Source organism: Zalophus californianus, chromosome 4, assembly GCF_009762305.2.
Source record: "Zalophus californianus isolate mZalCal1 chromosome 4, mZalCal1.pri.v2, whole genome shotgun sequence".
Lineage (NCBI taxonomy): Eukaryota > Metazoa > Chordata > Mammalia > Carnivora > Otariidae > Zalophus > Zalophus californianus.
Window position 1 is genome coordinate 92,823,350 of NC_045598.1, and position 26,732 is coordinate 92,850,081.

Consider the following 26,732-nt stretch of genomic DNA (forward strand, 5'->3'; position numbering starts at 1 on the left):
CCTGAGCTCATGACCTGAGCTGAAACCAAGAGTCGGGCACTTAACCAACTGTGCCACCCAGGTGCCCCCCCCCTTTTTTGGGCAATTCTTGTTTTTTATTACATAGCAATACACATTTAGCATAGAAAATTTAGGAAACAAAATAATGAAAACAGATTACTTCTAATTACTTCTAATAAGGAAAGATAACTTTCTGGAGGATGTATACCATTCTAGTCACTCAACAAGCCTTTAATACTCACTCAGATTTCAGAGTCCTACTCAGCCAGTGGCTACGTTTAATACTTCTTTAAGCTAATGAGAATGGTTTTTCACCTCCACATATTTTAGTGGCTGGATTACCAAGGCACAGTTGAGAGTTTGGTCAGTTTATTATTAAGTAATAATTTATTATTCGGATTTTTACTTAATACTTAAGGTAGTTGTTTTGACTGAAGAAGATTTTAGCCTCTGATTAAATACTAACAAATGGCTTAGTTTAAGTGGCTATTACTCTTCTCTCACTATTAATTAGACATTCCTCAGAACGCAAAAGCAAAAAAGAAACTTAAAAATTATCTGGTTTGCCTTCTCATTTTACAAATGAGGAAACTGGTTTCTTCCAAGCTTTTGTTTCCAGTGACTTCTTAGTTTAGATTGTGTTTTGTTAAGCTCTTGCTTGATTGCAGTCCTTTTCCTTTCTGGTCAGGCTCTGTTTTTCCGTCTCTCAGCCAGCGGTACAAAGAACAGGGAAACTGAAGAGAGGAGAAAGCATATGCCAGAGAAGTAGAAGGAGCCGGTGTATGTCCGGGTGTGATCATATAACCAGCCTGGAAGGAAGGAGTGGTCTGTGTTAGTGAAGCAGACCTTTCAGGTAGTAATTCTCAGCAATCAACTGCATCGAGGGGAGGAGCCTCCTGTACTTACTAGTATGTATTGTGACCCATTAGGAAGTTAGTCTAGCTGCTTGCCTTATTTTCTATTGATGAAGTTAAATCTGTTGCACCTGAGTTAAGGACTTGACCCTGTGGGGGGAAAAAGTCATCATAGACTCAGAACTCATCTGCAGTCTTACAGTGGAAATTGGGGAAAATTAGGGACGTATAATCAGTGCCCCTGATTTTACGATGAATCTTATTAGAAAGCCACTGTTCTTACAAAGAAAATAATTGTGAATTACTACTATTTTCCAAAGAAAAAAGAGTATTGATTATCTTTTTTCCCCTCACTGAACAGTTTCGGTACTTACTACGTTCCCAACAGTGTGCTAGTTGTTGGAGGAGAGAATGGTAATGAGCCAAAACAGATGTGCTCCCTGCCCTCACAGACTGTGCAGTTTCATGGGGAGTTGGGTATTAACTGCATGACTTAACATATGTCATAAGGGCTATGAAGGGAAGTTTCAGGAGGCTATGAGAGCATGTGAAAAGGAAGTGACTACTTGGGACGCCTGGGTGGCTCAGTCGGTTTTGTCTGCCTTCGGCTCAGGTCATGATCCCAGGGTCCTGGGATCAAGTCCCACGTGGGGCTCCTTGTTCAGCAGGGAGCCTGCTTCTCCCTCTGCCTGCCACTCTCCCTGCTTATGTTCTCTCCCTCTCCCTCTCTCTTGGACAAATGAATACATGAAATCTTTAAGAAAAAAAAAAGTGACTACTTAGATGGGTTAAATGATGACTATAAGTCCCCCTGAAATGAAAATTTTAAAGTTTTAAAAAATTTTAAAATTTTAAAAAAATTTTAAACTTTTAAAGCAAGAATGAGTGGGTCCACAGAATCATTTGGCTACTGGCACATACCAGAACTTTTTAAATGAAACACTTTTCTTAAAAACCTGTGAGTGTATGGTGGCAAAGAATATTTGTGCAAGGAATTGGCTTAAACGTAGTTGTACAAGTCAGCCTTGTGAAATGGCAAATAACGTCTTAGTATTATTGTGATAGTTTTGACCTCTGAGGCTTTGTAAAAAGGTCTTAGGACTTCCAGGCATCCACTGACCACACTCTAAGAACCTCTTTTCTAAAGTATTATATGCATATTATGTTTGTAGATGCAAATTGGTTTTTAATCCTAAAATACCTTAAAAAGTTAAAGCTGTTCTTCTGATCGTTTATTCAAAGAAGTTTTGGTCCTATCTGCCAACACACTTCTAGGTACTGGGGGTATATCTGTGATGAAACAGATGGAAATATTTGCCCTCATGGAGCTTATGTTGTATCTTTTCATTTATATTTTGGAACATGATTTCTCACTGAATGAATGGGTAGCATATACCCTCTTCTCTTTTTGGTCTGATTGTGTATGTCTTTATCTCCTGTCCTTTGTTTTTTTTTATTTGGTTCTGATATAGACATTCAGTTTTTTTGTTTGCTTCATTAGCTTTATGTTTCCTGTTCTTGATGGAATGAATGAATATAGCCTCTTAAATTCAGCTGACTTTAACTTGCTTTTTACCTGTTAACTCCTTGTTGGATCAATGACCTCAAATGTTTCTTGGAGTTAAGCAAAAAAGTGGAGAGAAACTGACCAGGACAAGTCTTTGTATTATGTTGATTGTGATTGCCCTTTAGATATCAAAGAGGTAGGTAGGTGACAGTCTCAAATTTCTAGAAAGGAGGAAGTATAGAAAGCACCAGCACCCTTTCCTGTCCCTTGTCATTCTTGCTTTAGTCCCACCAGTACAGGAGATGTATTGAATTGTAAGATAGAGATATTAGAAGTAATGCTCTGGAAAAGACTAGTAATTCTTAGATAAGGAAGTAGATTGTGCTGCCAAAAGCTCAGGAGGGTGTAGGTAAAAATAGTGGAAATGGGTGGTGGTGATCTCTATAAATCCTAGAAAACTGGTAATAAGCCTTTGATTTCACATACACATTTTTTTTTTTTTAAGATTTTATGTATTTATTTGACAGAGCGAGAGAGCACAAGCAGGGGGAACAGTAGAGGGAGAGGGAGAAGCAGGCTCTCTGCCAAGCAGGGAGCCCGATGCGGGGCTCAATCCCAGGACCCTGAGATCATGACCTGAGTCGAAGGCATAACATTTAACCTTCTGAGCCACCCAGGCGCCCCATCACATACACATTTAAAGTCAAAATGTTTCTGAAAGATTAAAATATATTAATATATTTTCTTGCCAGGGGCAGGTAATTATCTAGCATTTTTAGAACTCTCCATGTATTTCCATACAACATTTAATGAAATAATTAGTTTTAAATCTGTTTCTCTTGGGGCATGTAGGTGGCTCAGTCACTTGGGCATCTGCCTCCAGCTCAGGTCATGATCTCTAGGTCCTGGGATCAAGCCCTGCATCGGGCTCCCTGCTCATGCTTCTCTCTCAAGTAAATAAAAATTTAAAAAAATTTTTTTTAAATAAAACATTTGTTCCTCTTATTCATACTTGATAACTGAGATATTAGTAAATTTTAAAAATTCTATTTCTAAGATCCAGTTGCCATTCAGTAGGTTAATCATGTGTAGTTGAGTATTTAGTTTTATATTTATAAAATTCGCAAATGTGAGTGAAATGTAGGATGTAGGGCTATTTCATATTATTGACTGTTTTGTGAAAGTATTAGCTGTCATAAGCTTTAAATTTACATGGCTACTAAGTAAGTTAAATTCAGAGCTTCATTAGTATTGAAACATCTACTGTATTTGGTTAGAATAATCAGCCTTTTTCCACCACCGTAAAAGACTGTATATTTGGTCTGATTTTATTAGATCTCTGTGCTTTTTTGGTAACAGTATGGAAAATCTGTTTACAAATGCACTTTCAACCCTAAACAGTTTAAGGCTCCTGCATGTGTATTTTTAAAAGAAATGATGGTTGGTAGTTGAGAACCTATCATATTCTAACGACTTTAAATGTAAACAGCTAAGTTGACATTCAAAAGACAGTGTTCCTTTGTGGTCATAGCAAAAGCGTTGTGAATGACAGAGAAAGACAAGATAATACACCAAGCCATAATCCAGAAGCGTGTGCATCCATCTAAGTGTCCACTCCATGCTGAGTGTTACTGTATGTAGCCAACAGTCTGAGGAGTAGTACACTGGCAGCTGGTACAGACTGCCTAAACTCAAGTGCCCTGTAAGCATTTCCTCAGTGCTTACAGACTACCTACCCCAGATTCATCTGAGATGCATGTTCATCGTGCAGATTCATTGGCTTCCCTTAAGCATAACTCATCATAGCGTGACCCAATCAAGTCTTACAATAAAATTGTAGTCCAAATTATTTTCCTGTGTCTATGGCTATAACCCTTATTTTAAGCAAGAATGTCTAATAATATTTCCTTTGATAATTTAAAACAACTAAGAAGGTAGGGCTCAGCGTCCATAAACAGTTTTGCAAATGAGTTTTTTTTATAGTCTGTCAAACTCGATATTTAATGTAGGGTTCTAAATTTTTTTAGATGTCAACACTTTTAAACTCTTCTGCATCATTTTTTGGGCAAAGGCATATATATTTAAAAATGAGTGTAACATCCTGTCTAAAAAGTACCTCTGGGGCACCTGGGTGGCTCAGTTGGTTAAGCATCTGCCATCGGCTGAGGTGATGATCCCACGGTCCTGGGATCCAGCCCCACATCGGGCTCCCTGCTCAGTGGGGAGCCTGCTTCTCCCTCTCCATCTACCTGCTGCTCCCCCTGCTCGTGTTCACTCTCTCTCTCTCTGTGTCAAATACATAAATAAAAATCCTTAATAAATAATTAAATAGTACCCCTGATATCTCAGAACTAGATTGTTGAGCTGAGTTATGAATCCTTTTTCTTTTTTCATTAATTTATTTATTTTAAGAGAGAGGGCACTTGAGCAGGGGGAGGGCCAGAGGGAGAGAAACTCAAGCAGACTCCATGCTGAATATGAAGCCTGACGCAGGGTTTGATCCCATGACCCCAAGATAATCACCTGAGCCGAAATCAAGAGTCGGATGCTTAACTGAGCCAGCCAGGTGTCCCAGGAATCCTTTTTATTAGGATTACTACTGTAAGTATATTATTGGTCATCCTGTTAAAACTTGAAATATACCCATAAGGCCCTTAATTCCCAAGTTCCTTGATGCTAATTCAAATTAGTGGTTGAAAATTCTGTAAGTGACTAGCGGGTGTTGAACCAGAACTTCCAGCTGTTGGGCAGACTTCCAAGGTATGCAGAGACAATGATCTTTTGTCATCCCTGGAGTCACTGGAACCACTGGCTGGCTATTAGCAGCCTTTTCATTTTACTTCTGGTGTGCTCTATAAACTTTTTTTATATGTGCTATGGTGGGAAAAATCTTGGGAAACATGGTTTAGCAAATTTAAACTTCATTGCCTTTTTTTTCTTAGGTTTTTTAAAAAATTTATTAGAGAGCAGGGGAAGGAGCAGGGAGAGGGACAAGCAGATTCTGAGCGCAGAACCCCATGTGGAGCTCGATCCCACCATCCCGAGACCACTACCCGAGCCAAAACCAGGAGTCAGCTGCTCAAACGACTGAGCCACCCAGGCGCCCCAAGCCTCACTGCCTTTTAAGACAGGTGCTCTCTCAAGTCACTATGTAAGTAAGATTTACCATGAGTGCTTTAAGTATTTGCTTTATGCTATGAGTTTCATTAAAAGGATTGTGCTCTGGGGGTGCCTGGGTGACTCAGTCATTAAGCATCTGCCTTTGGCTCAGGTCATCCCAGGGCCCTGGGATCAAGCCCCGCATTGGGCTCCCTGCTCAGCGGGGAAGCGTGCTTCTCCCTCTCCCACTCCCCCTGCTTGTGTTCCCTCTCTCACTGTCTCTCTCTCTGTCAAAAAATAAATAAAATCTTAAAAAAAAAAAGTATTGTGCTGTGTATTAGGATTTTGAAGCTTGATTTTTTTTTTGGCTTTGTGAAGAAAAGACTATTCCACCCCTGCCCTCTTTTTAACCACAGTCGAGAGCTATTTGGATTTTATTTTTGATGTTTTTATAGGGATTCATCAATCTTAGGAATACTGAATAAATTACAATTCTTCGGGGCTTTATTGTTTATGGGGAAAATAATCACGGAGTAATTAATGATCTGCATTATTTTCCTTTGATTCTTTAGGGTATAATATATTCCTCAGGATTTAGAGGACAGAGAACTCTACTCTGCCTTCTTAGTTATCTCTACCTACCCCAGCCTCCAAAGTGGATTTATAGCAAATCAAAAGGTTGAGTTGTTTGATTTGTTTTCCAAATAAAATTTCAGGTCATAGAGAAGTTTTCAGCCGATTGGCCAAGATGATAAAACTGTAGAGGGCATGGTTGCTAAAAGATGGAGTGAGGAACAGGTGGAGTATTTGTTTCATGTTGTATCTGAAATGAGGATAGAATAGAGAGAGGGAGTGACCATTTCATGAGGAGATGACTTTATCTGGATTAATGGGACAGATACAAGCTTAGATGGATGAATTTCCATTTTAGCCATTGTCTGCTCTTGTAAAACACAGATGAAGAGTTAGTGTAAAATTACCAGTTTCCTTCCATGGTATTTCTGATGAGGTGTGAAGTTGACAAATAATAGCAAGAGAGAGACGTACTTCTCCTTTAGGAACTATTTAACTTACTCTGGAGTAGAAGTAGCTTATAGTTGTTCACTGTTAGAAATGGCTTTCCTTGAGTTTGTTGAAAAAAACCACTTTTGTGAAATAACTACTTGATTGAGTGAAGCTTCAGTATTTTTTAAGGTCATTTTTACTATACCACAGCTCAGGATGTCTTCATTTAAAGGTAAAGCAGAATGTGTGTGTGTGTGTGTGTGTGTGTATAACAGAATATTACTTAGCCATCAAAAAAATGAAATCTTATCATTTGTGACCGTGTAGATGGAACTAGAGGGTATTATGCTTAGTGAAATAAGTCAGTCAGAGAAAGACAGTTATATGATTTCACTCATATGTGGGATTTAAGAAATAAAACAGTGGAGCATAGGGGAAGAAGGGAGGGAAAAATAAAATAAGATGAAAGCAGAGAAGGAGACAAACCATAAGAGACTCTTAACCATAGGGAGCAAACTGAGAGTTGCTGGAGGGGAAGGGGTGATGGGGGGTGGGGTAAAGGGGTGATGGGCATTAAGAAGGGCATGTGATGTAATGAGCATTGGGTGATAAATCACTGAACTCTATCTCTGAAACTAATAATATACTATATGTTAATTAATTGAATTTAAATTAAACTAAAAAAAATAAAGGTAAAACAGAGTTAACCAGTTTTCACAATAACCAAGTTATAGTGACTTAACCAAATTTTCAATTAATGAAGTAGAGAAAGAATGTACATTCTAATAATTCTAAATTTACAGGTTCTAGACTATTGTCCTTGGTATTAATTTCTGGCAGTGTATGACAGTGCTGTGCCATGACCCAAGGTGCTATGGAAGAACTATAAGAGAATATAAGAGAATATTATTTCTCTATATGGGTGAGTGCTATGCTAATAAGTTGCTTGATAATTATTGAATGAATTCCGAGTTATCAAATAATTATTGAGGGTGGTTTAAGGGAGTTTTCAGATTATATTTGTAATTGGTTTAAATATGTATAAAATATATGTATTCACATAATATAGGCATTCATCAGTTGGCAATGGGTAGGGTATGTGGAAAAGAGGGGAACTGCATATTCAGTTTTATTTTATAGGCAGCTGATAAAACCTTGGTGGTTTTATTTTTAAGTGAAACTGAGCCTTTAGCATTTTTGGGCTCACATATCAAATGCCTTGGATACAAGATTAGAAATTTCACATTCCTACTTATATGTTGGTGAGTATGATTATATGCTTTGTTTGCTTAAGGCATGAATTTTGTATTTATATTGCTTTTTGCAGGTTCATTTTTGTTAACAGAGATTAAATAGAAATATAAGGTTTTAAAATATCAGTACTTTTTATTTTTCTACAACCTTCTAAGGCTTCCATCTGGGCCAATTTGTAGCTCTGGATGCCATCCACCAGCAAAAAATAGCACTTGGGTTTGGATGAGCAGTGACATTTGGCCTGCACTTAGGTCTGTTGACCACCCTAGGTCAGGAAACCTAGAACAATCCTAAAAAACTGTCCAAATCTAAAGCAGATCCTGTTATTAACTAACACTGAATTTGTCATGGAGTGTTAGAAAGGAATAGCAGGGGCTGTGGGGTGGAAGAAGCTCTGTGTGTATGGGGAATAATTTTTCACTTTTTTCCATTTCAGTCCCTGTCATTTTCATTCGAGATCTGATACATTTTGTTGCTACTATGTTTCTTATCATATTCAGAGTTAATGAAGGTATATAAATAATTTTCTTGCCCATGTGCTCTATTGACTTTTTTTTTTTTTTAAGATTTTATTTATCTTTTTGACAGAGAGAGACACAGTGAGAGAGGGAACACAAGCAGGGGGGGAGTGGGAGAGGGAGAAGCAGGCTCCCCGCTGAGCAGGGAGCCCGATGTGGGGCTCGATCCCAGGACCCTGGGACCATGACCCGAGCCGAAGGCAGACACCTAATGACTGAGCCACCCAGGCGCCCCTCTATTTATAATTTTTAAAAGAAAAATATTTTTTAAAAACTCAGTCGTATGATTCCTTTGGGTTTCTTACGCCTTTTTTTTTTTTTTTCTTTCCTTGAATTATTAAAATATGCTGTATAGGGGAGCGCCTGGGTGGCTGAATCGTTAAGTGTCTACCTTTGGCTCCTGTTACGGTCCCAGGGTCCTGGGATTGAGCCCCACATCGGGCTCCCTGCTCGGCGGGAAGCCTGCTTCTCCCTCTCCCCTGCTTGTGTTCCCTCTCGCTGTGTCTCTCTCTGTCAAATAAAGAAAGTCTTTAAAAAAACATGCTGTATATAGGACTAACTTGTTTTTCTTTTTCATTTCTATACAGGAAGGAGAAAAATACTGTTAATGTAATTGATGTTACACTTTTTAGTGTTAACTGAGGGTTATTGTGAAAAATTTTACTGTTTGCTAGATTCCTAATTTTAAAATGCCTGTAATGTTTTGTAGGAATTTCAACTTCTGCGATTTGATAATAACAGATCTAGGTAAGTACAAAATGAGCATCTCCTACATTCGGAAAATCTTAAGTTTGGTTGAGAATGTAATACTTTATAACCAGTAAGCCTTTTGATTTAGTTAAAACTGAAGATGATAAAGTGACTGCCCATACCTGTTGAGAGCTGAGTGAATCTGTAAATCAACATCTTTGATGTTTCTTTGGTCCTTGCTGCTGGAGTCAAAAGTTAGGAACAAGTCTAATGGCCTTTGTAAAATTCTCTTTGTTGTTTCACAGAGGAATGGCTTACATGAGTAAGGACTTTACTGAAGTTTCTCCCTTTAACAAGATGCTTAGCACAGCGTTGCAGTCAATGAGAGATCAAGGTATAGAGAAGGAAATTTAACTGAATTTTGTATTATTTTAATCTTGTTTAAGATACCGTGAGCAACTCCTAGACTAAAAATCTATATATAGGCTATCAGCAACAGCCTTATCACTTCCTTTGACTATTTTGTAGAATTTATAAAATAATGATTGCCTAGATAATATTCTCAGAATTGGTAGGTAAAAATTCTTTCATGAGCTCTCCTTATCCTCACATATAGTGCTAGGGTATTGTGGATGTTGGGTAATAAAAGGCTTGAAAATTTTTTTGACTCACTGACCATAAGAAGTGTGTTTTACATCACATATATTTTATGTGACATAGGTGTGTGTGTGTGTGTATGTATGAACTAAACATTTAAAATAAAGCGATGCACAGTGTTTTTTAATCTGTTCTGTTGTAGTCTATTTTTCTTTTCCTAATAAGATTTATTTATTTATTTTTGAGAGAGAGAGAGAGATCGAGCACAGCGGGGAGGGACAGAGGGAAAAAGAAACTTAAGCAGACTCCATGCTGAGCACGGAGCCTGACACGGGGCTTGATCCCAGGACCCGGAGATCACGACCTGAGCTGAAACCAAGAGTTGGACACTCAGCCGACTGAGCTACCCAGGCACCCCTCATCTGTTCTTTTTCATTAAAAAAATTTAAAAGATCATGACCCAACAACTTGATTCAATACCCACACACCCATCTGTAGTTCTTCCCTTTAGAGTAATAGTCCTCACAAAACTTGCCTTGTCTTCTCATGTACTGAACTCTTTAAACATTTTAAGATGTAGGGGCGCCTGGATGGCTCAGTCTGTTTAAGGGTCTGCCTTCAGCTCTGGTCATGATCCCAGGGTCCTGGGTTTGAGCCCCGCTTAGTGCTCCACACTCAGCGGGGAGCCTGCTTCTCCCTCTCCCTCTGCCCCTCCTGCCCCCACTCGTGCACACGTGCGCGCTCTCTCTCTCTCTCTCTCTGAAATAATTTTTAAAATAATAAACATTTTAAGATATATATAAAAACATACAAAACTTGAAATCTCTAAACATGTTACACGTTTTTATCTTTTGAATAAGATACCCTGTGCCCTGGTATTTGTTACCTCCCTATATTTTGGGCCTAATAGGCTTGGAAAGTTTCAAGGCATCACGGGGATGGCCATTGAAGAAGGGTCAAGATTGAGAAAATGCATCGGCAAGCTATATTTGAGTTCTGTTTTTTCTAGCTCGCGGACCTGGGCACCAGCCGTAGAGCTGCTCTGCTAAGCACATCTGGTGTTAGTCTCCTGTTACCAGCCCCTACGTCACAGTCTGGGCCTGACTTTAAAATTTGAACCTGCTTTCCAGGTGTGAGGTGTAGGCTGAGCTAGACCACATGGGCAGAGGTGGGCTCATAAACACAAGTAGGAGTTGGTTGTATATTTGTATAAACTTTTCCTTTAGAAGTGATACACCTAAATTGAACCTCAGATAATGGTGTGTTTTTTTCCATCCAATAATAATTTTTGTTATGAATTTTATACTTTCCCTTTTGCTGTTTGCCTTTTCTAGGTCTTATATTTAGGTGCAAACCTAACTAGTACTTAGTTTTTAAACAAAGATAGGCAAGATTGTAATTTTTTCTGTTTCACTTCAGGACTGAAGGAAGTAAAAGGAAGTTTTAGGCTGAATACATTTTTGTGGATGATTGGAAATGCTGTAGTAATTTAGACATTTAAACATTGAGAACCTGTAGTGTGTAAAATACTAAAGTTTAAGTCTGTTCCCTCGAAATATTTCTGTGTGAGTAGTCTTTTGAGAGTCTTGGATTAAATGTTCAGCAAGCACGGAATGTCCATTTAAGTTAAACCTGCATGCAAAACAATGCTTTAGTCTTAAAGCTAGCTTAAATATCAGAACTCCCCCAATTTTTCCTGTGCTTGTATTTAATATTCACCAGTGGCGGGCCCCACACATCCTCTCCACAGAGATTCTGGCCTGTAGGCCAAGTATCCTTCCACCTTCGGACCAGATAGAGTATGAAGGGCCTCCATCATCCCTCTTGGAAAATCAGAGATGCTGGGAAGCCTGGACAAGCTGTGTAGTAGCACATCTGAAGAGCAGAGGGGTCAGGCAGCCTTCAAGCTCTGTAATGACTCCTGCTCAGATAAAAGATGCTAGTGGTTGGTTTGTTTAAGGCATCATCAGTCTTTGAGAATCTTCTAAAACTCTGGATTGTCTCCCTAGGCAAGTAGATATACACACAGTCCCCTGCTCTGAGACTCCCAAGATACTCTAAGAAGCTGCTTAATTAACCTCTTACTATCTGTTGAGTGAATCCTCAGATTCTCCTGGGTTGGTGATGGGATGTCAAAGTGAGCGTAGGAACAGCAGAGATCTCATCAGGCTTTTAACCTGATACTGTCATTGCATGTTACCATTCATAAAGGATCAGCATTTTCTTTTAGCTATTGAAGTTTGCTCAAAATATAGCTAAGCTGTTACCTGCTATAGGTGGTCCAGAAAGGACAGCCATCCCAGCAAAGAAACCGGCAAGTCCCAAGAACCCGTGTACTCTAGAATTCCCAGACAGATCAACCTGTAGGGATTAGAATCCAGTGTTAGCCATATTGAAGGTGAAACTCTGTAGAGACCTGTGCCTACCAGGAGATAAATACTATGAACGATTGACTTCTGAGGTGATTTGGTTGGCCTTTTGCCTTGATATTCTACAAGCACTGAGGCAAACAAGGAAGAGTTATTGTGCCAGGCAGGCAGTGTTTTCATTTTATTAGTAAGGAACATGAGGCTTCTTATTTTAAATCTTTGAGACAACTCAGGGGTGCCTTTCTTCCCTGATCCTCACGACTCTTCTCTATTAGGAAATGGTATTTACATTCTGAGCTGACAGTGGTATTCTCAAATCCACCTATGGCTAAATACCAGCCATTGGTTGTAAGAAGTCAGTTTTTCCAGGTTGATTTCAGCTTTAGAAAGTTTGGTTTTTACATAAGCATATAATATCCTACAGCCCTTACGCGAATATTGATATCAGGCCAGAAGAATCCATGAAGTATTTGTGTATTTCCATTCCTTTGGGCCCAGGACTTTAAGTCAATTTGGGGTAAAAGTAGAGAGGAAATGAACGATGTCCCTATTAAAGTACATAGAACTAGTCTTAACAAGAGAGAAGCCACGCTGGTCAGGAAGTCCCTTTTTCTCTCAAGGAACTCCTCAAGGTGGTGTCTTAGAAGGAGCCAAAGAAATTTCTGGAGCTGAAGGAAACAAGTAAACACAAACCTAACCTTTTGGGGGACTGAGAAACAAAGTGAAATCCTGCTGATCCCCTTTTTGCTTTCATTTCTTTTTTGTCTCATATATGTTCTCTCACCATTCCTCCCCCAAAGGTAAGATGAAAACTGGACAGGATACAGCTACAGGGTTTTGGAGGCCTTGCATACGATTTTTTTTAATTATAAAAATTAACACAAAATAGGTAATCTCTTTGGGGAGGTTATTATTAATACGTGCTTTTTTCTAAATGGTCTAACAGTGTTAATGAGTATGTCCACTCACCAGTACAGGAAGTACCATTGCCAGGTAACCACCAGAGAAAATGGCAAAGAAGATGGTATAGGTCATAAGTAATGGAAATGTGGTCGCCAGAGGAGCAAGGAGGTTAGTGATGCCGCAGAGGATGAGGTAAGACTTGTGGTAGTGATACTTCTTGATCCAGTTTTGATCAGCAACCCATCCAGAGATTATCTGACTGACTGCCTCAGTGATACCTGGAACAAGATTGAGAAGACCTTAGGAAATCCGAATTCCGTTTCCCTAGCCCCTTTGGAAAGTGTAACTGCATAAGACCTCTTTTCCTGAGTAATACGACTTCTTCCTGAGGTGAGGACATAGGAGCAAAAAAATGGTGTCATCTGTCTGTCATTAGATTCAATCATTTGTTTAACGACTCCAAATACATCTAATACAATGTCAAAAAAGACTCCTCCAGAGTTGGGTAGAAGACCCCTCAGGTGTTTTGTTTTGTTTTTCTTTTCCTCATCGGGTTTGGAAAGCTTGTACCACCTAACGGAATCCCTGGTTACAGAGACCCCAGCGCTCAGGAGGCCTTCCTCAAAGAGGTCCTGCAGGTGAGGGAGTGAGAGTTCTAAAAGACTGGTAGACCCTCTGGGCAGTGTGCTGGGGAGTCAGATGGTGGAAGACTGGACATTATAAATAATAAAGTCTTACGTTGAAAAAAAAATAGATGTTGGGACTCTTTCTTATGGTTGTACATGAGGTTTTGGTAATTAAGTGCTCCTCTAAAGGTTATTATGCTTGGAAATAGGTAGGAAATCTGTTTTGTTTGTTGTTTTGTTTTGCTTTTTTGGGAAATAAGTAGGAAATCTGGAAATGTGTGCTCATTTTGAACATTGGAGCTATGGTGTAAACTTGAATAAAATTTGAGAATCATATTTTTCTTTCATGATAACAGAATATTCTTATTTTTTATCGATTATAAACTAATGTAGCTGTTAAATAATAGAACATTTTCACCAATTGTAGCATGAGCTACAGTTGCTTTGTACTGTAAATTCTTCCTAAATTGCTTCACAAAAAAGGGTGGGGGGGCAGAAAATGCATACTATTTCTATTTTTACAGTTACTTCCTAGGATACATATGGAAACTTTTTGTTATGTTCTTTGGTCCCATTGCATAGCCTAATCTGATCTAATTGATGACTACCGGACATTTTAATAAAAAAAGCAGTTCAGCTGTGTATCTTTTTCTTGTGTACACAAGCTTTAGTTGACTGAAGTGCGGTGTCTTTGCAGTTGGAATGGCGTATAGTCAGTTTTGTAAGGACTGTGTAAGCAGTCTTTTCAAGAAATTAGGGAGAGAAAAGTTAACATCAAGCTACATAGAATTTCCACATATTTAGAATAGTCCCATTCCATGTTATTTTTTTAGGCTATTTTGTCCATTGAGAGAATCCACCTCTTTTGAATTAAGCATTTTGCTTCCTTACATTTTTATAAATACTCAACTAAAGCGATAGTTTCCATTTTTAACTTAATATTCTAATTTAAAAAAAAAATGATGCCCAGTCCATTAGTGCATGACCTTAACAGGCATATTTATCTGTCTTACTATGAGTGCAAGGGGAAAAATACTTAGCTACCCATACTAATAGAACATTACTGAATGCTTATGATGGGCCAGGCACTATTCTAAACTCTACATGCATTGCTCATTTAATCCTGATAACCTTTTGAGGATAGGTACTATTATCCCTGTATTACAGATGAGGAAATTGAGGCACAGAGAACATGAGTAACTTGCCCAAGGTCCTACAGCTAGGAAATACAGAACAAAACATGAACCCAGGAAGTCTAAGCTCTAGAACCGATATCTGCCTATGATTTTCCTGCTTCCTGGAGGTGGCTGTTGCCAACTTTTTAAAATCAAGTATTTATGCAATAAATAATGTGTACTGTGTCAGACAGACACTGACATGAAAATGAACAAGACTTGCTTGGGGGCCGCTGTCTGGTATAGAGCTCCTGTGTGCGAGATGCAGTGACAGAGGTCTGTGAAGGGACATGCCTGGTGCTCCCACCAGCCTCAAAAGACTTCCTTTTTCCTGGCCCTCCCATAACTCCTTTTTTTAAAAAATTGTTTTTCTTTAGTTTTTTATAAAATCGAATAAATTTTTGTAAAATTTATCTTTCCTTTTGAGTTTGAAGTATGCTTTCTTACCAGCTACAGAAACGAGGAAGGAGGCATCCAGGGTGTCAATCCCCAGTGTTCTGGCTCTGGCCACCAGGTGAAAAGTAGGGATGAAATATGCCAACTGACTGAGGAGAAAAGACCAGGTAAATATGTAGAAGAAAGGATTTTTTAAAAGGGAGGGGTCACAGAGTTTTTGTTTACAGCTCCGTGAAATAACCTCTTTCTCATAACTGTCCCTGTTAGGCTCGTTGTTGAACTCTCTGTTTTGTGAGACTGTTAAACTTGTACCAGGTTGTCCGGCCTTTTGCATAGCACTGTCCCTGATGGTGGCTTCTTGTGTCTCATTGCAGGATGACGTTTCTGTCTCATCCACTGCCCCTGGATTACTTGCAGATAAGCCGCTGCCTTTACTTTTAATATCAGAATTGTTCTCACTTTTGATATGGATGGGTCTTAGAGAGCTACTAGTAGGCACCAAATTCAGTGTGATCCCTGCAAGTAGTATAAGGGCACCTAAATGGGGGAGAGAAAGTGAGAAGTTAGGTTAAAAATGACCCCTCTCATTTCACAATACTCTGTGTTCTTAGGCTCAGAAGGGGCCCCACCACAAATATATTCAGTCACAATGCAGTGATTCCTGAAAACACTACTTTGTCCCCTAAATTTAACTGAAGTGTCTAAATCTGCTGACTTCATTTTTAGCCCTACACACCACTGGATCCTTGTGAAAACAGGGCGTCCTTTGAAAATAGAAAACCAGAAAGCTGCACCAGGAGATGTGGAAGGAGAGAATGTTTTTTGTGCGAGAGGAAAAAAAATTTTGGGGGGGGGGGAGCATGGGGGGGTGAGAATGTTAGAAAATACGGTGTGTTTTTGTGCGAGGAGAATGTTATTTGTGCGAGAGGAAAAAAAATTTTGGGGGGGGGGGAGCATGGGGGGGTGGATATTTGAAATGTTAGAAAATTACGGTGTGTTTTAAATAGGGATTTAAGATATCCTGAAGTGGGGATATAGATTTAAGGATAGAAAATACAGAATTCTAGAGTTAGATGAGAGGTCATTTGCAAACTGCCTTAGGAGAGGGGCCAGCCTTTCATCTCATGCCATTTTTAATTTCCTTGAAAGAAGACAGACGCCAGTCTTGCCTTGGAAGCTGAGTAGTTGCTTGGTTTCAGCGTGGTCTGACCTAAGCTGTGGGTTGTGTGTGGTGCTTTCAGAGATGGAATTGGCTGTAGATTCTGCTGTCCTGTCTTACAGATTTGCCAGCTGGTTCTGTTTACCATGAAACCACTGGTAGTTTTTCACTTGGGAAAGGAAGGCGTCAACAGAAAGGCTCTGTAGGTAGAAATAGGTTTGTATATATTCCTATATATGTACATGTACATATATGTATATTTTCCCAGTAATTTAAGATTATTTTAATCCGAATGTTTTAGGTGAGGCACAAAGAAAATTGTGGAGTGAATGGTTTTCATTTGTTTGTGAAAAATTTATAGATGATGGTATATAAAAGATTAAGGAACATAATGCTCTGTTTACGCCCTTCTTTTTCTCGGTCTATTTTAGTCAGATGGATAAGGTATTTTTTAATGTGGAATTTTTTCTTAAGAGAGTATTTGAAAAGTGAGTGCTTTAGTGGTAGAAGAGGAGGAGGGAATCCGTGTGTCCTCAGGAGTATCACTTTCCCTGCAAGGTGTTTTGCCAGCTTCACAGAATGGCCTCCATCCCCTCAGACCTGAACCATGTGAAGTCTGAGTTGCTTGGGTGGTCTGTGGCGAAGCCTGCAAGTAGTTCAACATGTCTTCTGCTGTGTGTTCTCCAAGGAAGGGGAGGCACAGGTTTACTCTACTTTAGAAATCCTGCTTATCTCTTCCTTGGCTCAAAAAGTCTTCACTTACACTCATTAGAGGGAAAGAGCTGAACATACCTTGTGGAGTTGATGGTTCAGACACAGAATGACTTACCTTTCCAGTCATATAGATCTATCAGGACTTTTGTTAAAGGTGCTATCAGAAACGTCAGTCCCATCCCAGAACGGGCAATGGCTGTAGAAAGAGCTAATCGTTTATTGAAGTATTTGGTAGTTACCACAGCAGCTGTTTGGTACAAGAAAGCAGAACCCAAACCTAAAAAGAAAAACAGTAGCTTGGAATCACATGAAGTGACTTGGTACCAGATGAGATACTCTCCTGGAACTGAGATAATTTAAGTAGGCCTTTTGGGCCCATGGACAAGACAGTAAAAGGGAAGGTTGCTAGTTCCATCTTTTACAGTCTTATTTTTACCGTGAACTCACCAGGTAAAAGTCCCATAGTCACACAAAGAAAGGGAATGTTAGTAGCCCAGCTGCTGATCAGATATCCACCAGTAACAAGGAAAACCCCAAGAATGGAGGCAGCCTTCTCTCCAATTATGTCACAAGTAATGGCAACCAGGGGACCTCAGAAAAAGGAAGAAAGGCAAGTACAGGTAAATACGCTCTGGCATTTCTTATCTTCTGATGTGCAATTTAAATGAGCAACTGAAGGAAAACAAGAGGACTTGACTTTGGAGTATTGTATATCCTTTAGAAAGGTGTCTGTATTGGGTTTCATAATATTCCCAGGCCCACACTATTGTGCTTTTTGGAAAAAGAGTTGTTTGTTTTAAAGAGGATTGTAAATAAGCAGGTTTGATAAAACCACAAAACAAGGGGCGCCTGGCTGGCTCAGTCAGAAGAACATGTGACTCGATCTCAGGGTCATGAGTTCGAGCTCCACGTTGGTGTACAGATTACTTAAATAAGTAAAACCTTAAAAAAAAAAAAAAAAAAAAAACCCAGAGGGGCGCCTGGGTGGCTCAGTCGTTAAGCGCCTGCCTTCGGCTCAGGTCATGATCCCAGCGTCCTGGGATCGAGCCCCGCATCGGGCTCTCTGCTCCGCGGGAAGCCTGCTTCTCCCTCTCCCACTCCCCCTGCTTTTGTTTCTGCTCTCGCTCTCTGTGTCAGATAAATAAATAAAATCTTTTAAAAAAAACACACACACAAAATGAGATTGACTAGAACAAGTTTCGATCATTAATCTACCCTATCATGTTTTAGCCCCAAACAGAAGCAAAGGAAGAGGAATTGGTTCTCTGTGTTGTTTTGAATATGCTTAGATGTTGGGCTTAAGAACCCTGTGGTCTGATTTCCCAGAGAGACTGGCTCACTGAACCTGTGTTCAGGCACTGTGAAAGAAACAAAGCGTGAGAAATTGAATCATGGACTTAAATAGTTGGATTCTTAAGCTCTTTTTGAACCCTATTTCTTCTGATTTTGTCAAATCAAGTAGAGGCTAAACACTTCAAGTCTAACTTTTCTAAGCTTTACCTATTAATGAATCTGAGTTTTAGCAACGCTTCAGTCTTAAATGACTGACAGATGAATCTTCTCGGGATTGCCCTTTGTGGTGCTTTTCCTTGGACAGCAAGCTTATTGCCAGCTTTATACCTGCAGAAAAACGAAGTGATGACATGATGGATCCAATCCAACCAGTTTGCTCTGAGGTGCTTCCAAGTTCTTCTTGGAAAACCACAAAGAAAATTGCAAACGTCTTGATCATCCCCATCACAAACATGTTTACCTAAATCAAAGCAGACCAAAGAGTCCAAGTCGGGTGGTGAGTGAGCCATTACAGAGAAGGTTACAGCCGCTCGTTCTTATGACCCTACCCCCCTGGCCCCAGGTCACCGCTATTTACCAGTTTGTTGGTTCCATGTTATACATTTTGTATTTTGTGGGGCAGCCATCCTCTTGGAGTGTCTAGGTACTTGACACAAAAGCATCTCCTTTAATCCTCATTCCAAGGCTATGGAATCAATTTTTTTTTTTTTTTTTTTTTGGGAAAGTGAGGTTCAGAGAGATTAAAAGTCGCTCAAGATGGGGGTGCCAGAGGTGAGATCTGAACCCAGATAGACTGACTCCAGACCAGTCACTGTACTGTTCTGTTGGAATCGCATCCCTTAAAGACAGCTAATTGCATTTAACTCTTGTGAGAGAAGCACGTTGGTCCAAAAGATGAATTGTTCCCATCGGTTCATAGATTAGCTTTGCTTTAACTTTGCTTTTAAACTGAGTGCCCTTCCTCACTTGATATATGAATAGGGAGGCCATATATCGTCCAAATGGAAATACTTGAGGGCGGAAAGGAACACTATTAATTTATGCCAGAACAGCAAGGGTAAACAGGCTGGAGGGTCAGCTTATGGTTGGTTATATGCCCCATCCGTTTCTTTTGTCCCAACTAACCCTCCTTGCCAGCACCACCGTTCTCCCTTCCACTAGGAGGAATATCCCTTTTGAGGTCACGTTTCTTTCTGTGGCCTATTAACATTTGTTTCCTAGAATTCCCATTACCCTGGGGGCAGTGAAGAGCAGGGGTCAGCAGGGGGAACCTGAAGGGAGGCCACCGGGCCAGGGTCTGTAGGCACTTAGCATGGGAGCCGCGTGCACTCTCTGTCTCCAGGTGCTTTCAAGCTTCCCCTTTCTTTTTTTCGGTGGCCTTAGCTTTCCAAGGCCACTTTCTCTGCTTTCAACCTGACCACCCTTCACTGACCAGCCACAGACCTGGGGCTCCCTTTCACCAATTCCACTTTCTCTGTCTGCCTGGTAAGTATTAGCCCCTGTCATTCACTCATCTCACTCGATAACTGGTCTGTAGACAATCATTCACTTGAGGTTTAAGTTACCACCCACGTATTCATAATGTCATGGTTACAAGTGCTGTTCTGCGGTCAGCCTGCCTTGGCCTGAATCCTGGCTCCACATCCTATGAGGTGTGACTTTGGGCAAACACTTCACAGAAGTTAAGCTTTCTTTTTTGTAAAGTGAAGATAAAGGAAATGTTACACTCATAGAACTGAAGATTGAGAAAGTTCAGGTAAAGGATAGCACTTAAAGACTCAAACTGTTAACTGATTTTGTTACCTTGCGTAACCATTCTGCTTTCTCAAGAGCTTCGGACTCGTTTGTGTGACCACCGTATCTAACTCAGGTCAACCCATCCGAAATTAGACCCTTCTTTCCCTTGCCCCTCACCTAGTCTTTTCATTTCTCTGGTCGTTGGGACCATCCACTTGCTCACGCACGTCGGAGACCTGCTGCCCCTTAGGCCTCCCTTTCCCTCCGCCCCCGCGTGCTCCGTAACCAACAGCTTCCTCCTCAATCCCCTTCATTTGACTCTTGTTTCAAACTAGTAGTATGTCTTGTCTGGAGTAAGGGACTAAGAACCAGTGGTGCTCCGAGGTTGCAAACGTTGGGCGTGGCGAGAAGGGGGTCCCTTAATGTACTTTTCCCATTTTGATTTGATAGTAGCAACAAAATTGTCCTTATTCAGAGTGAACAATGCCACGGACACCTGGGCTCTACATTCACAAGTGAAAAAGACATTTTATCAGGCCCTTGTTCAGGCAATTTATAATCCTCCTGTTCCTCAGAGTTGCTTCTATCAGGAAATGAAGCTAGAGAGCATAGCAAACCACAGGCGGCCCCCACTTGTTTTTCTCAGTTCGGAATGCAGAGTGGTGATTGCAGCCTCTCATGAGCAAGGGACACCACAATGAGGCATCATCATTCTGTAAAATTTCATTCCCTTTTTTTTGTGAACATGGTTCCATGCTGGTGTCTAGATAGTGCTGACTGACCTCTCCTTTCTTGTGTCCTTCCCCACCCCCCTCCCCCGTTTAGGACCTTTCCTCTCTGGTCTGTCCTTGATGTCTGGGCGTAGCAGCAGTGAGTGGGTAGGACTTGTCTGTGATAAGTGGGTCTGTGCTTTCCACTGTGTGTCAAGAAAGCCAAGGACACAGCGTTTGCATCAGCTCTGCCTCCCTCCCTTAACTTGTAACCTTCCAACTTTGTTTCTGTTTTGACTCCGATATCAAAACTCTTTTTCCCAAGATCTGAATTTTCCCTTAGTTATCCAAGCAGACTAGGTACATCTACATTCTGCTACTTCATTACTTCATCCTGGCTTTCGACTAAGGTAGGTGGGTTTCAGTCCTGTTCCAGAGTCCACCTCAGACATTGTAAATGGGCTCACCCCAAAATAAAAGCCCCTAGAAGTTCTCCTGTGGCTGACCCAGCCCCCTTATTTTCTTAAATATCTTTAAGTATAAAGTATTTTTTTTTAAAGACAACTTTTTTTTTTTAAGATTTTATTTATTTATTTGACAGAGACAGCAAGAGAAGAAACAAGCAGGGTGAGTGGAAGAGGGAGAAGCAGGCTTCTCGCAGAGCAGGGAGCCCAATACGGGGCGCAATCCCAGGACCCTGGGATCATGACCTGAGCCAAAGGCAGATGCTTAACAACTGAGCCACCCAGGCACCCCTAAGTATAAAGTATCTTTAAGAGCACCCCAGACACACACACACACACACAAACACTCATACACAGTAAGAGCTCCCTCACCAGGTCACTCATTAGAATATTGTCTTGGGAAAGGGGGCTGGATCAGCCAAAGGGGCCCCTTTTGATAGCATCAGGCTTAGTCAGAAATGATGGGGTAATTGTTGTTTAACAACAACTTCTTTCTACTCGGGGTCTCTCTCTCTTATCACCCCAGCTCTTCCTTCCTGGACTACACAAACTAGAGAACAGTCTGTTAGGTTATCTCTGCTTCCTCACATCCCACCATTGACTGTAGGGATGCTCAGCAAAGCTACCAGAAGCTTCCTTGTTGCTGAACAAACCCCGTCATCAGTTCTGTGGCATTTCACCTCAAGGGAGCATCTGTTCATTGCCCTTAACTCCTGGACATTTCTGCCTTTGCTTCTGTGATGCTGCATCCCCGCATCTCCCACTGCTTCTTAGTTTCCTCCGTGGGCTACTTGCCACCCGACCCCTAACATCAGTTTTCCCCAGGCTTCTGCTGAGTTGCTCTCTTCCCCCCTCCCTGGCGATTTTCCCCATCCAGCCTGTTGGTTCCAGCCAACCAGTGTATGCCGATGACGCACAGATTTCAGTACGAGATCCCGTGTTCCACCTGCGCGTGGGCTGCTGAACACATTACTGCTTACATCACAGGACCCACGGTCCCTGCCCAGGATTAAGCCATCCAAGCATCTTCAGATGTTCTTCCCTTCTTGTGTCCTCCAACTCAGTGAGTGATGCATTATCCTCCAAGTTGCCCAAGCCAACAACCCAGGACTCCTTGACTCCCTTTCATCCTGATACTCTGTTCCTGTCTAAATTTTATAGGTCTGTCTCCTCCCTATTGCACGGACCTGTATTTTCTCCATCCTCACTGCTATTGCTTTAATTTAGGGCCTTTTTTGCTCACCTGGATGATCACAACACCCATCCAGTGGATCTCCATGCTTCCAGGCCTATCCCCTGCCAATCATCATCCACCCTGCAGGCAGAGCTATTTTCCTGAAATACACATCTGATCCCATCCTTTCCCTTGCTTGCTTTTTTTCATTAGCTCCTCAGCCTCAGGATAAGAACCAGTGTTTTAAACAGGCCCCTACCCATCTCCAATCTCATCATAATCACTTGCTTTATATTCATAAGTGTGTCCATCAGTCAGTTCATCCATCCCTCCATCCATCCTACCCATCCACCAACAGGTATTTATTGAGTGCCTACGATGTGCCAGGCTGTTTACTATGAGGGGCTGGTCTTACAATGGTGAGCAAATGGTGGTGAGACATGGTACCCGCCATCATGGGACACTCAGTCCAGTGAGAGACTGAATACAGAAAGAAAAAAAAAACACAAAACTCATGCAAATATATAGTTACAAAGTGTGGTAAGTTAGAATGAGTCCTTTTTAAAAAACTTACTCTTTTGAGACGCCTGGGTGGCTCAGTCAGTTAAGTGTCTGCCTTTGGCTCAGGTCATGATCCCAGGGTCCTGGCATTGAGCCCCTGGGATCAAGCCCCATAGCCTGCTTCTCCCTCTCCCCTGCTTATGCTCTCTCTTTCTGTCAAATAAATAAAATCGTTTTTTAAAAAAATAAACTTTTACTCTTTTTGAAGATTTTATTTTTAAGTAATCTTTCAAATTAAGTGTGCATGGTTGTATATGGAGGGACACGGGGGTCCCAGGGTGTGAGGTCAGGACTAGGGAAAGGGGTACGGAGTTCACACCTGACTTGAATGTGCCCCTGAGGGTGTTTGTATGAATATATTGCACACTCCAGCACCTTGTTTTGTTTAGTTGTTTCACTAAATTATAGTGTTTCAGCGCCCCCCCCATAATGTAGTTTCTCAGTTGCACTAGCCACATGCTCCAGGATTTTTCACTCATCTTTTTAGAAACTCATCTATTGTAGAAAAATATACTTGTAACTCATGCAGACAGAAAACCATAGTCCTATAAGTATCCACATACCACTGCAGTCACTTAGCTGGAGTTAATTGTTAACACTTGAGGACTCAGTATATTCTTTTGTGCTTTCATCAGCACTGTTGAACCCAGAAAAGTGGAACACTGAACATTGTTTAATAATCTGGTTATTAGGCGTCTTTCTTACCAGCAACTATGTTGGCAAATAACTTCTCTCCCCAGAGGAGAATGTCAAAAAAGTAAGGCTCGTTACGGGGGAGAAAGGTGGGAGATCTGGAGACCCTCACCAGTGATGCTAGTTCTGCAAAGCCTGTGATTTGGGGAGGGCTTTCAGACTTAGGACATCCTTAGCTTCCTTATTAGTAACATTTCTGGGAGAAAAAAAAGTGAGTATACCTTCTTTGGTCAGGAAGCTAATGTTTAACAAATAGTCCTCCGGTTAGGAGATTTGTATTACATAAATCCTGCCTGAGGACCTGGGACGCTACTTTCCCGTCCTCTGTCACTAGGGAGGAGGAGGTATGATGTTTTCCCATTGTCCTGTTTATGGAGCTCTTGTATCACATTGTGGACTGCAGGATTATTAGTAGTCACCAATACTCGCAGTCCTGTCTTTGTGAGCTTCTTACTGTAGGGCGGAGCAGGGGAGGAAGACAGGAGGGATAGGGTGTCTTCATGAGTCCGACTCAAAGTTAACTGATCTGGGAACACTTATGCGGAATGTGGGAGCCGGTGCCACTGTTACAGGCTTGTTTGGGGCACAGCTGGGATGGGACTCACCAGTATTCTAGAATGGCCATGCTGACATTTCAGTTCACCACTGTCTCACAACCACCTTAAGAGCCTCTGGGAGGATGAGGGAAAAGTTAATTAGGAAATGGAGTGCCCAGTCCAGTTGCTTACAGATGAAGGAGAAAAATCAGTCTCCAGTTTCAGAATCCACATACTTCTCTCCCTTTCCAGACATATCAGAAATTCACACTGGGCCTAATTCTAGCATAAGTTACGGTTGTGAGGATGGGTTGGGAAGTGGACAGTAGGCAGGACAGAGAGAAAATGTCCCCATCCCCTAGGAGAGAGGGAGGTTGCTGCCATGTGTATGCTGGGCTGAGCTGGGAACCCACCCAACAGCACTTTTTAGCACCTCCCACTGCTACTTCTGGGGTGCTTAAATGTATGATTATCTATGCATCCTAATTGCCATGCAGCCAGGGTGGAGCTGCTGCTGGTGGCTGGAACATTCTGTAGGTTTTGGGATGGCAGCGAGGAGGGGACTGTCGGGAAACACTTTGTCTTTCACTCAAGGAGGACATTTTCAACTTCTGAGTTCAGGGTGGGCCACTGACTTTGGGAACTATTGGCAGTTCCTGGCTTTGCTCCGAGCCTTTCTCCAGAGGAGCCCTCTTTTGGGCAGTAGAAAAGGGGAAAGTAAATTCTTACCAGGAAGAAATGAAATACAATAATCCATCCCCAACCTCCGTCCAGGGCTTTAGTGTAAGGTCGGGCCTTCCCTGCCCTCTGCATCATGATGGTTGGTCTCTGTGACAATACCAAGACAGTTGATTCAGTTGACAAGAAACTCATCTAAACTTTTAAACTTTATTTTTCTCTGTGCTATAAAACCCTTTGTAATTTTTTTTAGCCCACCCCTTTAAAAATGGATGATTTCCTCATTTCTAAATTGTTTACAGGCTCTGATCTCAACCTCAAAAATGCAAGCAGGGTTTTGTACCATCTTTGGGGATTTTTCTGGAGGCCTGCTGCCTAGCTTCCCCTGGCAAGTCTAGATGGCTTTGACAGTTATCCTGGGGCATGTCCATAGTTACATATAAAGTCAGCCTGACTATGTCTCCCTATCCCTGTTTATTCCATAATCACAATCCAGGCAGAACCATGGGAGAGGTGAGAAAAAGTTAATGAAAAGCCATGATTCGATGGACATCAAAGCCATTACAGAGATCTGAATGGCATCTGAAAGATGACCATTCCGTTTATTTCAGGCAGGAATTGCAAAGGAATTAACTACAAAGCCTGATCTCACTGTAAGGTGGCCGCTCTTAGCACTGGCCTCCGTGGCCTTGGTCTGAAAGCCACATCCCAGGGGAAGTTGTGCATCACCCTCTGGTCCTCTGGGTGAGCTCTTGACTTTAGAGAAACAAGGAAGGGAGGAGAAGCCTCGGGTTTAGGAATTCCCTTTACAAAGCAATTGCTAAAATGAAAATATTCTAAGGGGCTAACTAAATAGATGTGACAACAAAAATGTCATGACCGCTCCTCGAATGAATCCTGGACCAGGAAACAAGTCGTAAAGGACTTTAGGAGATCACTTGGGGAAATCTGAATTCTGGACTTTCTAGTAGACCATGTGGTCGTAGTCTTGTTCTGCTAGGACCATGTTCTTGGTCTCGGGAGCTGCATGCTAGCAAGCACTCAGGAGTGAGATATCATAGAACCTGCTGTTTTCTCACAAGTGGTTCAGCAAAAAAAAAAAAATAAATAAATAAAGAAATAGCAAAGAGAAATGTAAATGTCCGGAGGAAAGCATGCAGCATTCTTTATTTCCCTCCGTCAGGTTGGCAGGCAGGCTGTTGCTTCCTGGACAGGGCAGGCTGTCAGGTGAGCAGGCCAGGGGAGGGGGGTGGGGGGCTGGGGGAAGATGCCGGTCATTCAAAACATTGCAGAAAACCAACCCCAACACACTGTCCCGTCTTTATTTTACCTTTGATGTGGTCTTCAGCAAAGGAATCCACGGATGAGGCAATCTGGGAAGAAAAAGTATAGGATTTTCGACAAAGTTACTCTTCTTTTTAAGGCATTTCATTCAGCTGCACTGTGAACGCAAGCGAACATTCTAAGTCGGTGTGGTTGGAGCCAATGTGGTCACTCCTGCCAGTGGACTTTAACTTCCTGAGGGGTGGAGGAAACACTGTGATTTGACATCATCACAGGCCCTCCCTCCACCCATCCAGACTCAGAAAGTAGAATTTTTCACCATAGGCTCAGAAGCAAGCATCGGAGTAAACCAAGTAGAAAATCCTTTTGGGAACTATGGTTAAGTTAATTCAACAAGGAAGCCCTTACACAGAGGTGACTTTAAGGCCCAGGGTGGTTTCTGCAAGCAAACCCAAATCTAAGCCCCGTCAATGCCACAAAGATACCAAATTAAAATGGTAAAGACAACTCATCACAAGGAACTAGGCTTTAAACTATATCAACAACTTCCTTGCTGGGGCGCCTGGCTGCCTCAGTAAGGAGAGCATGTGACTCTTGATATCAGAGTCTCGAGTTCCAGCCCCATGGCAGGCATAGGGCCTACCGAAAATCAATAAATAAACTATCTTAAAACAAACAAACAAAAAAACACCAAAAACTTCCTTGCTTTGCTTCCACCTTTTTCTCTGTGAAAGCC

General features: G+C 41.4%; 1 protein-coding gene across 5 annotated transcripts; it reads right to left on the reverse strand.

The window, feature by feature from the left end:
• On the reverse strand, positions 1-26,519 carry SLC16A4 (solute carrier family 16 member 4). Of its 5 annotated transcripts, XM_027574813.2 has the most exons (10): positions 26,405-26,519; positions 26,043-26,085; positions 24,764-24,862; positions 18,487-18,619; positions 17,314-17,457; positions 16,982-17,143; positions 15,045-15,530; positions 12,863-13,074; positions 11,792-11,885; positions 1-809 (listed from the first exon to the last, which is right to left on the reverse strand). In XM_027574813.2, the coding sequence occupies exons 3-10, from the start codon at positions 24,848-24,850 to the stop codon at positions 685-687; spliced, it is 1,443 nt and encodes a 480-aa protein (XP_027430614.2). In that variant the 5' UTR covers positions 24,851-24,862; positions 26,043-26,085; positions 26,405-26,519; the 3' UTR covers positions 1-684. The 5 variants fall into 5 exon arrangements, with proteins under 5 accessions (XP_027430614.2, XP_027430595.2, XP_027430587.2 ...); XM_027574794.2 differs by lacking the exon at positions 26,405-26,519 and having other exon boundaries at positions 1-734; positions 26,043-26,188; XM_027574786.2 differs by lacking the exon at positions 26,405-26,519 and having other exon boundaries at positions 26,043-26,188.
• Between the last annotated feature and the right edge of the window lie 213 nt (positions 26,520-26,732).

What these genes read in the sequence shown, in the direction of transcription:
- SLC16A4 (XM_027574786.2), bottom strand. Translation starts at nt 26,144, where the DNA reads ATGAAATGCCTTAAAAAGAAGAGTAACTTTGTCGAAAATCCTATACTT. An exon ending in TGCTGAAGACCACATCAAAG is followed by an intron (nt 24,863 to 26,042) that starts GTAAAATAAAGA and finishes GTATTGTCACAG; the next exon opens with AGACCAACCATCATGATGCA. An exon ending in TTGTATTTCATTTCTTCCTG is followed by an intron (nt 18,620 to 24,763) that starts GTAAGAATTTAC and finishes GCTTTGATTTAG; the next exon opens with GTAAACATGTTTGTGATGGG.